The 12534-nt window shown below is 37.1% G+C and overlaps 1 protein-coding gene across 3 annotated transcripts in view; it reads right to left on the bottom strand.

Moving 5' to 3' along the window:
* Positions 1-12534, bottom strand: part of CHCHD3 (coiled-coil-helix-coiled-coil-helix domain containing 3) — a 164169-nt gene that overhangs the window by 103959 nt on the left and 47676 nt on the right. For 2 of the 3 annotated variants that reach the window (XM_059816774.1, XM_059816775.1), the window contains exon 4: positions 2953-3097. In XM_059816774.1, coding sequence (XP_059672757.1) covers positions 2953-3097 — 145 coding nt within the window. The remainder of the gene's footprint in view (positions 1-2952; positions 3098-12534) is intronic. The other variant, XM_059816777.1, reaches the window with a different exon arrangement.

Here is a 12534-nt window from a genome sequence, read left to right as displayed (position 1 = left end):
GGGTTGGTTTTTTAACAATTAGCCTAACAAGTGTCATAATCCTCCTCATTCTGCTCACTTAAAAATCTGCAATACTTTTTAAGGATGCCCTCCTCCTTTACCTTACCTTGCTGTCCAAGCTCTGCTGACTTCTTTTAGGTTTCTTTCTTTGAGAAGTGGAATACTTTCACTTAGAAGAGACAAATTACGTCTTTCTGTAGTTCTTGTCACCTGCAAAGCTTTTACTCATTTAGCTGTTCGGTTGAACTTCATTTTATCCATTTTTTTCATTTGTATGAAGAATTAATGCTAACTTTTGGGGTGTTAACACTTAAAAATTTCTTCTTTCTGAAACTATAAGCAGCAACTGGTGTTAAAATTGTTTAAGAATGGGATATCTTACTTCAGTCTAACAATTTTATGTCTATTTATTAAAACCGAATTAGCAGCCTTTTTATAAAGAAAAAATAAAACTCTTCCTTTCTAACCGTAATTCCTTTTCCTGTTTACTATTTAAACTATTTGGCTGCAGCAAAGGAATTAATTTTGTAGATAATGCTACTGACATTTCAGAAACACTCTTTTTTTCTCCAAAAAGAATCTGACAGGCCAGATCAAACCCAGGCTACATAAAATACAAACCTACCGTAGCAGTTTACTAGAACATGGAATTACTCATTCTACGTGACAAATGGTACACACAGATATATTCCCCTCGTGTTACAGATTTTATAAATTCAGCTTGGACACACGAAACAAATAAACAGCTAGCATAAGCAATGAAGCCAAGGAAATAAAAACTGAAAAACTGACCAGTTACAGGAAAAAAAGGCGGCCACTTAAAGAAGGACTTGCAAGGAAGGTGAGAACTACTCAATGTTTTAGACTCATTTTAAAGAGACAAACACACAAAGCTTACTTACTACTTTGTTATCTTACGATGCACTTCAAAGAATGAAAAAACTATAGTGGAAATGACAAATTTGCAGTAGTAATAGCAAATGTGCATAGCAATTTTTTACCAAAGAACCTCAAGATATTTTAATTTCATGGATCAAAACAGTAAGTGGATCAAAAACGAGATGACTACGCCAGGATCCATAAGTCACTAGCAGAGCTCAGATACCTTGCTTCTCTTCTGACACGCAGTATCTATGCCCTGACATGCCTATGCTTCCACAAAAGCATATTTTTGGTCGCCAGCTCTAAAATGCCAGGCAGCAATGCCGTCACCACGAAAAGGCAGCAAGTCACGCTGTCCTCCACGTGAGGGAACATCGTGTAGGATTTTAAGGCGCTTCCTTCATTTCATTAGCAGCATTTGTGTGTTGTTCTTCCAACTCAACGTGCAGCGACAGCACACACCTTGAAACACCACTCCCCAGGATAGTAAGGCTGAAAATTAGTTAACAGCAATTCCCGATTGCTTCACATAGGCAGTGCTAACTTAAATATTCTAGAGTAAGTAAAAATTAACAATAAAATTGACATAACGGCTAAATAAACCAGTTTGATACCCGTAATAAGAAATCTCTGAAGCATTTGGCTGATGAGAAAGGTATCACGTGCTTCTCAAAAGCACAGTGCTAACTACAGTAGTAAGTGAAAGACGCAAACCCCCTGGTAATTATGCAAATAATAGTCCCCATTAAAAATCTTCAGCTCCTCATTAGGTTGAGGCCACAAAACCCTCTTCTCTCCTGCACAGTATTAAGAATCCAAGGGTTTAAGGCATAAGACTAAGGCTGTACCTTGGTCATAATTCCTCTCAATTTTCCTTTGTTCCCATATTTTAAAATGATGAAGTATTAAACATTTGTTTACCACACTGTTGTTATTATTCAACAATAACATTACCATAGAGGTGAAAAAGCATTGGGAAACGACTGCAAAAGATACTAATACTCAGGTGTACTTAGGTGAAATTTGTTTGGTTTTAAATTGTGATTTGGAAAAACAACATGGGCAATATTTTTTTTTACTTACACAGCACAGATAAAGGTATTGCTTATTAAATTGATTGGTTTACTATGTTACCAACCAATAAACCTTATAAAGCTTTGATTGTATTTCAGATACAGAGGGCCAAACAAATATTTATATAGTCGCTGTCGTAAGTAATCCCATTTATTTTAACAGAAATGCTCACATAAGTATTTTAAACTTTTTTCTTGAAAATACTAATTGATTCACTATTTATAATCAAGTAATTTAAAAAAATAAAAGAAAAAAAGAAGGCATATTCATACCTCAGAGAATAATGACTATTGTTACAAAGAAGCATCAATACAGACTCAATATAGCAAGCAACCGCTATATATAAGAAGTTATAAATCTGCCAGACATTTGAAATGGACTGAAATATAAAGTGTCAGTTTCCAGAGGAAAACAGCCAGCCATACATCAGCTCTAATGAAATATGATTCTTTGATACAGAATTTTTCACTAAACTGGTTCCAAGGTTTGAGACAATCATCAAAAGTTAGACTTTTTGTTATTGTTTCCTAGCCCATAGAAGCGATACTTTCTGAATTCTTATTGTTAGCCAGATTTCTAGCCCAGAAATATTATGGATTTCCTTTAAATATGAAGTAATTAATTTCTAGAAAAGTTCTCTTGTATTCTGTAACTTCTTAACATAGAACAACCAAATGTAGTAAATAGACTTGGACTATCACGGTATTTTTCCAACCTCTGAAAAAAAGATGTTTAATATTATCCACACATACAAGAAGACATATTGTATTTGCAACCTTCAGAAAGGTTAGGCTCCTTCTAATCAGCTATTCTTAAGACAGGGATATTTGACAAAAAAAGGAAAAAAAATAAAATGACATAATATTAGCCAGTAACAAAGAAAAAAAAAATAACAAGAAGAGATCTGCTTTCCTTCTCTACCCATAGTTTGAAACAAGGCTGAAGACACGGTTGTTTGAAAAAATCTGAGACTTCTATAAAAGTTTCTGAACTCACAAAACGCTGTGCCTTCTGACGCTCCTCTTCTGTCGCAGCTCTCTCTCGCAGAATGGCTCGAGTCAAATGTTCATTTGAAGAAATCCTTTCTCGTTCCAGAAGTTTGCCAAACTCATCCCGTACATACATTTGTTCTTGTTTCAATCTACAGAAGGTGGAGGGAAATTTAGATTGAAGGGATATTTTCCAAATGTAGTTTAAAAGGACATAGGCACAGTCACGTGAAAAGCAGTCACTGTAATGAATTACGATTGGCTTAAAGACACCTGAATATGAGTATTTGCTAAAAATTCCAGAAGCCTATTTCAGATTAAAGTGTCAAAATCAGAATACACAAATTTAACAAGTCTTAGTAACACTATTAAATCACACAAAATACAATTCGTTCAAGAGCTTTATGAAAATATATCTTTAAGGAGTAAGAATATGCAAGAAGCTCTGTTTGTTTGTCTGCTGGTTGGTTGGTTTTGTTCTGTTTTTAAGGAAAGCTTTTTCCAGGAAAACCCTTCTCCCTACCAGCCAGTGGGCACCCAATTTCCAGCTCAAAGCTCTGTTCTTTTCTGCAATGGGATAATGCTTTCCTATCTCTGGACATACATAAACCCAAATACTGCATCTATTTACCAAGCTGCAAAAAGACTGAACAACCACAATAAACCTTTCCCAGCGATTTGAGAGGATGAGATGAAAAAAGCTATTGAACTTGTTGCAACAGAGTTAATAAAGGCAAATCCAGTCCCAGAAAATTCTCAACATTTATATGTCACAAACCATAAATATATTTGAAATCTTCACTATAGTACTTGATATAAGCACATCGCATCTAATTTTCATGAAAATACATAGATATAAATGGTTTAGCTAATAAAACTTATCTGTTGCATGTATGTTTTGACACTGAACACAGAGTCAGCATTAGGGAACTCAGAATAGTAATGGCAGTATCAACCACTGGTTTTCAAATAGATTTTTGAAAGCGGGATGGAGAGGAAGCTTAAGTATTCTCAGTGCATTTATACATTGTCAAGGGAGCTTCAGAGAACAAATCATAACGAGTAGGGTCACTTTGTAAAAGGTACCAGCATTACAGTACATTAGATTCTTCCCCAGGGAAAATATTTAAGTGAGGAGGGGAGGAAAAAAGACAATTACAAGATGTATTACTTCTGTGCTCAGACGCAACCCTCTGAAACACAGCAACCAACTGGGAATCTTTATAAAAAGTTTATTAAGCAGCATCTTCAATTACTCTAGCAAAAAAGTCAGATTATGCAGACATGGACCAAATTCCATTAAGTGATTTCCCAAGGTCCCCCAAATTATTCCAGCAGCATTGATATAACAAATCTTTCACACAATCAAGGGTGCAGTCAAAACACGCTGGTTGTCTTTTCGATTGGAGAAATCATGTTTTGTCTAAAAAGAAAAAAAGTGTCAAAATAGAAGTCTCGGCAGCTTTTTCTTGTGAGAGACAGCAAAGAAAGCATTTAGCATTTCCAGAGACTGAAGTAAGATCCTTCCTCATCCTTCTGGATTTTACTTCCCACAAGTGGTTTTCCCCTAAAAATGTCACTTCTTGATGCATACTGTACCTAGCAGAGTAATTAAAGTATATGAAATCAGATAATATCTGAAAAAGGCTGCCAGAGGTTTCCACATTACAAACTCTCCAAAATTAAAAAAAACAAAACACAAACACTTAGATGTTTATATCCAATTCTTAGCAAATTATTCCCATATTTGACACGTGCTCAGTTAGCCTTCTCAAGTCTTCTCCTTCTTGCCCCTGGAATTACAAGCCTTCGCGAGGTCTCCTCTCAACCTCTCTTGCAAAAAGAAGAAAGTCAGTTTTCCTAACACTTAAAAATAATGGGCTCCTAATGTCAAGATAAACCCTTTGATGGCTTAACCTGACTGCTGTTACATTCAGCTTCCCCGCTAAGCACACTACAGAGGGACGGGATGTTCTTTTTTACTTTTGCCAAAACTCTGTGTGTCCTTTGCTGCAAACTTGCTACAAGACCATGACCCAGAATCTCGTCTACATTTGCGAGTCATCTGACTCCCCGCCCTCCAGCGAGCCGTTAAAAAGCTTTTCATCAGGAGTTCTGACATCCCACAGAATTAGCAGACAATGACAGAGCTATGAGTACGGCCACACCAGTGACAGAAGGGACGGCTGTATAACGCTGGTTTCCCACAAGCAGAGAACTCAGGGCAAGACTATTTCGACCTTAACCAGTCCATTAAAAATTAGTCCAGGTGTCTCAATACTACCTTGTAGCCATTCCAGTTTTGAATATATTCTTGGCCATGAACAGCTGTATCCTACCACAGGAAGAGAGGAAAGGATGGGGATAGGACACCCAAAATTGGCACCTATAAAATCCCTGCCAAAGTTGTATAACCCTGTAAGTTACTGGTTGCTGAGTACACCATGTGATAAAAATCCCAGAAAAAGGATTCTGTGCCATCCTTTGTTGGCAATCGCATCTCACTGTCGTTGCCAAACTGGTCCCCCCCAAGGAACTTCCAACACAACGGAGTAACTGATAGGAACGGGGGAAAGTCCCTCACTTCCAACTCCCACCTTTGGTAATAATGCATTATACATTTTTAACAAATTACTATCTGCCCGCCTCCTCTTTCCCCCCACTCCGTGTGTAAAATGATATTCCTAAACAGTTAAGTGATGTGTTCTTTCCCAATATATGGAGATGAAAATCAGTATTTAATACAAGCTTGCTCATTGATACCAATACCAATAATGATGTGAAATATTTACATCAAAAATGGAAAGATTTTATCTATGTTGTTCATAACTGTTCATCCAAATTCAGTTTTCTTAGTTACAGACCGCCCTTCTTCCTTAAAGCGGGATTTCTTGATGTCTTCAAAAATGCACTTGTAATGGCGTAAAAGTCAGCATAAATATCCAAACACAAAACTGTTAAAGCATTTACCGGGTCATCAGGTAGTTAACAGTTTTGCAACTAAGCAGCAATGCCTTGCATAAATTGATCAACTTCATCCAAAACAACCACCAAAAAACCAACCCCAAAACCACCACCACAACAAAAAAAAAAAAAACAAAAAAAAACCCAAACAAAAAAACCGAACCACCCCAAACCCTACCGCTGTCCCTATTCCACCTGCAAGGCTGTGGCAGAAGTTCACCTTCTGGAGATTCAGGAATGCTCTTGTAATCTCCAAACTCAATTTATACTTGCTCCATTTAAACACATTCACTTTGGGAACAAAGATCATTTTAAGACACCAGCCTTGTGCCCTGTTCCATCTTCCATTTTTCATGCAAACAAAATCCACTCTTTCAGCCTTTTATAAGAAATGTTGCTTCTCTGATCAACCCATCAGCTTTTCCCTGCAGCTGCTGAACAACTACATGTTGTATTTCCAGAGGATTTTACTTTGGTGATTAACTAATACTTCCCAGTTTTTTTAATCCCTGCTGTTTCTAGAGCGAAGATTTACAATGCCAAAACATTCGTTAGTTTGTTAGCAGAAGTATCTTGCACTTTCATACCACTTCCCAGATAGTAGGAGTCAGTCATTTATTTCCTCGCATATGACACCTTAACCTGTCTTTTGCAATAGTATCGCTAAATTTTGTACCACATGCATCTTTCAGAAATAAAAATATTATTAACATTAGTTCCAAGACTGCCTTCCGAGAAATCCCATTACCAACCACCTTCCAGACTAATAATCTCCATTTATCATTCGCGACAAATCTCCACCTTCTCCAGTTTAACCAGTGATTTTCTAAGGATGCCAAGTGTTTTAGTAGCCATTGACAAGATTAGGCCTACCGTGTTTCTGTTGTTTTCAAGTAGCTATGTTCTTATGTTGGGGAATCAAATTATTTATTCTCTGCTGCTTCTTCCCTTTAGTAAATGTGTATTTTGTCTCTTATTTTCCATTCCCTTCTATGTCAGTAACAGATCGTCTCTTCAAGATTTGTTACATCTTTGCCACTAAATTTACTTCAACAGTTCCAGGGCTGTCTGGATTTCCTTCTACTCCCCCAAAAACATCCTTCTTTGGTAAGTGAACAAAAAGAAAACCACAAAAAACCATCTATTTAGTTTAAAACATACCGGAGTAAAGAAAACAAAAACTTCCGCTTCTAGCAATTCTCATTTTGACTTCTTGGCTTCCTTTGGCTCCTTGACTGCTGCCATAAAGCTTTCTTTGCTGATCCATATGTCTGCATATCCATCTGTCTTGTGGACCTTTTGCTCAACTGCAATCCTTTTAGAAGACAGCTATTCAACCAGCAAGATTTGGAGCTCTTTCCCACATGACTTTTCTTCTTGTTTGGCCCTGAAATTCTAGAGAGTTTTCAGAGCTTTGTCTTTTCACTTCTTTGAATTTGTCTTTGAATTTCCAACTCTCCTTTACGTTCCTCCTCCTCTCCTCTACATGAAGAGTTTATCAGCTCTCCATTTCAACCAGCTTACCTAGATGCCTCCTGCCATCAAGACGTACTTGCTGATGTCACAAAGCAATTCTGCAATTTATGTGCTCTTCTCAAGACGCAAAAGCTTGGTCCTTCACAGGAGGCTAGCTGCAAGCCAAAGTAGTTCCCTACCTTACCGCGTCTACAAGCTCAAAGGCTTGGCGACGTCTGTGTATCCAGCTTTGCCGATGTGTTTAGGAGTAGTTTTATTAAACTTCTAGAGCAAGACACTCAGGTCACCTCAAAGAAAGCTGTACACCAAACGTTCTAATGATTTCCCGAGCCCCCCCCCTTCCTTGCCTGGCATTCTATCATAAAAGAAATGTATACCATTTCATGATCAAATTTTATACAATTTAGGCCAAAAAGGTACTTGGTTTACGTTCTTCAAAAACATCCATGACTGCCTTGCTCATAGCAGCACCTTAAAGCAAAAATTTTAAGACTTTCCTATCCAGTCTAATCCTCATTCATGTGATCAGGAATGTATCTCATCATACCTGCAGAACAAAAATATAACTAGGTAACTTCCTGAAGCACCCACTAGACTTCCTCACTTAGAGCAAGTTTTATTCACAAAAAAGTCCTAAATACTCATCTCAACTGATTTAAATTCACCGGAGTTTTAACAAAAGAAGTAGGATTTTGAAGTAATTTTCATTTATTTGAGTTACATAATTGGGTGGCTTGTAGGAGCTTAATGAAACAAACACAAAGCAGATACGTGCTGATCTCAAACATTTGCCTGCATCAACTTACAGTAGTTTTCTTCCTTGACATTACAAATTCATTTTACTGGCATTCAGCACGTACCGCTGCTGAATAAAGGCAAACATCAGCTAAATCTACAGTAATAAATTATAGTATTATCTAGCCAAAAGTAAAAAAAATAGATGGATGCACATCTGCAATTTATAAGGAGCTAAATAGCACAACTTGTCAGTACAGTCCACTACTCCAAAAATTCCACATAAATAGACCACTTAAAATGACATTTTTAATTACAACAAATATAAAGGCTCAATATAATGGTTCTCACGTTTAAGCACAAGGCTCCAGTTAACAGACAAGAGACATTATGCGTTACACTGATCATTTATACAGAAAGAAAGTACTTTACAAAAAGGTGCTGAAACAGCAGAGAAGGCTGCTGGCTAATACATTTTTCTACACAGTTGATAGTTTGAATAAAATACTTCTAAATAATTATGAAATACTGTTTCAAGAAGTGTACAGCTATTTAGTTACAGTAGCTGAGTTAATGAAATAAAGTATGCAAAGCTATCACTTTTCCATTGCGCCATTTGAAAATACACATAAAGCATTAACAAGAACCTCTATGTACTAAAGTCTGGATTAACACTTCACGGTATTTCATGCTCTCAACTGTTTTATAGCATACAATCATATACAGAAAGCAACAACTCCTGCCTTTCTACAGCACTGTCTTTTAGGACTTCAGCGCTCTGTGAAGCTGTGAAGAAAATTTATTCTTGCGTGACACTTGTACTTTTTGCAATTTAGTAAACAAACACCCAATGATTAACTCATTTATCTTTTTATTACCCCTAAAGCTTCTGGCACTCGTAAATTCTACAACGTAACTTCTTTCACCCATCCTTCAAATGCTTGATGATTGCCGCTTACTTTATAAAGTAGAAAGTGCAGTCCACAGCTCCCACAGAATCACGTAATTCTTTAGGCTGGAAGGGACCTCGTGTGATCATCAGGCTCAAACTCCCTGCTCAGGCAGGGTCAGCTGGAGCAGGCTGCAGTGTGTCCAGTTGGGGTTTGAATATCTCCACAGATGGAGACTTCACAACCTCTTAGGGCAACCTGATCCTGTGTTTGACCACCTTCACAGTGTGTTCTTGTGTTTAGGTGGAATTTCATGTGTTTCAGTTTGTCTCCATTGCTTCTTGTCCTAATCACCAGATCTCCCTGCTTGCCCTTCTTGTAGATGGGAATGATATTTGCTTTCTTACCATCTCCAGGAACCTCTTCTGATCACCACAACCTTTCAAAGACAATCAAGAGTGGCCTCGCAATGAAATGAGCCAGCTCCCTCAGCACTCATGGGTGCAACGTATCAGTCCCCATGGAACTTCTCTACATCCAGTTTGTTTAAGTGTTCCTAACCTGATCCTCTTTCACTATGGGTTAACTCATCTGTGCTCCAGCCCGACACTCTGGTCTCAGGGTCCTGGGATTCCTGAAAGCTGGCCTTAACAGTAAAGACAGAGGCAGATAAGGCAAAGGCGGCTTTAGAGTATCTCCACCTTCTCTACTTCCTTTGTCACTAGCGACCCTGCTCCGTTTAGCAGTGTGTCCACACTTACCCACTCTTACTTCTGTTGTTGATTTTAACACTATATTCTGGTATTCATATTTAAATACAGACATCTCCATCTATCCGTAGATCTATCTGCTGGTAGATAATGTAAAGACTTAATTACTTTTAGTTAAGTAAAGCAATAGCAAAAATAATGAACAAGATCTTCAATTTTGCCATTTATGTGAACACAAAGTTTACAGACTGAAGACAGGAAAATGTGTGCATACCACCCTGAAATTTTTCTTTGAACAATCAAGTACACACAAAGTTCGATTTTTAGCTTGTTCAGTGGTACTTCAACCTGTTTTTATCTTGGAAGCAATAGTACATCCTTGCAGTCAATGACTGACATAATTAACCTACTGGACATACTTCTTATAACTATGATACTTCAAACCAACATACTCATATCAGCTCCTGTCCTTGTTCTGGAAATCTGTTTTCAGTACAACCCAAACTTGCAAATATTAAAATTGAAAAATGTATTAGTGGAAAACTGATCGAAAACTTCCTGGGGTTTTTTTGTGCTAAGATGCAGAGATTCATTTGTTATATATGTTTTAATAAAAGCATGCTTTCCATGTAGAGAACTGGGTCATCTCCTGAATATAGATATTATACATATAGACAATATTTGGGCATTAAAATGGGGGGGGGGGGGGGAAGCTTTTGTCAGAAGAAAAGAAGTTATACTGGCTAAAACTGGACACACTTTGTACCGATAGCCTTCACAGCACTGCAAACATATTTAATTTCCTTTGTAAATGAATACTGTGACAGTTATGAAGCTTATCTAGTTGAATGAAAAACTTGACCGCAGATTCCTCTCAAGAGAATTTCTAGATTCAAGTAATTCTTATCTCATTGGAGGCAGCAGCCCCTTGGAGTCACTCAGAGCAGAACACCATTGCATGCATTAAAATTACTGAACTCAAGAAGCAGACCTAAATATATAAAGTCTGGACTTTCCTCAAAACAAAAAAAAACAACCAGAAGTATGATTGAACATTGCTGTCACCAAGAGGGGGAAAAAAAAAAAATACACCAACCACCAAAGAGTTATGGATCTCAGTACAAACAGAGGCATAATAAGAATTCGGATACTTTTGTTACCTTATTATCATATTTACATTCCTCTGTAAGACAAATTTTGGACCGTTTTATTCCTGAAGTCACTTTAATCAAAGTAATGTTTGCAGTACACTCCACCTAAATCAGATTCCATTAAAACTGAACACAAAACCTACCACATTATTCTCAAGGAACAATCTTGCACCAGCAGACAGATGAAAAGAATTCTGAAAGATGCTCTCACATACATAAGCCAATTTGTTCTTAGATCTAGATTTTCTGAGGGGTGGGCAGGAGGGACAGAGGCAAAAATCAAAATAACTTATACACGTGAACAAAACATCTGCCCCAACCATCTCCTGAAGCAGAACTTCAGTCCAAAGCCAAATGAGGAATACCCGATTTAAGCAGAATAACCCTTCTGCTTCTGCATTCCTCTTTTTTATCCATATTTTTTTTTCCTATAAAAGCAGTGAATGTGAGATTCTAGGTGGTATTTGTTATTATACAGTTTTTCAACTAGCTATGAACATACTTCATGCAAGATGAAGTACGAGAGAATCTACGTGTGAATACACCGAACGTTTCGGAGCATTATCTAAGACAGCCTGAAATGCTTACCCTGCATCTCTGGGAGCAAAACCTCTTTCTCTGCAGCTATGGAAGAGCCCAGATTAATTCAATTACGGCATTTCCCCAAGCTAGTGGTATTGATTTAGCCCCAACTTGAACGAAGAACAGCTGGAATCTCATAGCAGTGACGCTGTACCATGCATTGCCACCAAACAAACAGGCTACAGGTGAGAGCACCCAGCTTGCACACAACAGTCTCATCAATTATGGTTGACCATCACAAGCACCATGGAAAAAAAATAATAATAATCTCAATAGTGTTGAGAGTAGAGGAAAAGTAAATGTGCCTAAATTAATGCATGTTAAGGAATAAATTGATTGAATACATCTATATTTAAAAGCTTACACAGATAGTTGCTCTTTAGATTTTCAGAATTTTGTATTTTCTGTATATATCAGTACAAAGTCACTATTTCTATTCAAATGAAACTAGTATTCAATAGTAACAAGATAAAATAATACAAAATAAAATAGTAACAACAAAAATAATTCCTCAATTATGTAAGGACTTAAAATGAATAACTGGCAACTATCGTATAGGGTCCAACAAAATAAATGAAGTCAAAATACACAGCTAGCTCCTCTCTCCAATTTCTGTACAGCAGCATTGGAAATTTAAGAAACAAACAAACAAGCATCTCTGATGGGACAACTCATCTGTTTTCTGTATCTCTTAAGAAACACAAAAATACTTTCTAAAAAACACGTGATAAAACTCCACTGCACACCGAAAAAAAGATTCCCATCCTTTTCAGATCCATTTCTTAAACGAGCTCAAGAGAAGAAAATTGTTAATTTTACCATGTGAATTTATGACACGGTACTGTAATCTTGCACAGCACGAAACATGTTAGCCCCACTAACAAGATGAATAATTTAATTCTCAACCCAGAAGAATTCACTCTATTGTTTACTTCAAAATATCCATTTCTGTCATTCTTGAAAAACACCTGCAGGTATTAAAGATTATCATTACGGAAAAAGCACCTTTTAATTCACAGACAACAGCAACACACTGAGAAATGTTAAAAAAAAACATTAGTTTTGTGCTTCGATGGCCACT

Source organism: Gavia stellata, chromosome 4 (assembly GCF_030936135.1).
Source record: "Gavia stellata isolate bGavSte3 chromosome 4, bGavSte3.hap2, whole genome shotgun sequence".
In the NCBI taxonomy this organism is placed as follows: domain Eukaryota; kingdom Metazoa; phylum Chordata; class Aves; order Gaviiformes; family Gaviidae; genus Gavia; species Gavia stellata.
Note: the sequence above shows the minus strand (reverse complement) of the source record. Positions and strands in the feature narration are given on the sequence as shown.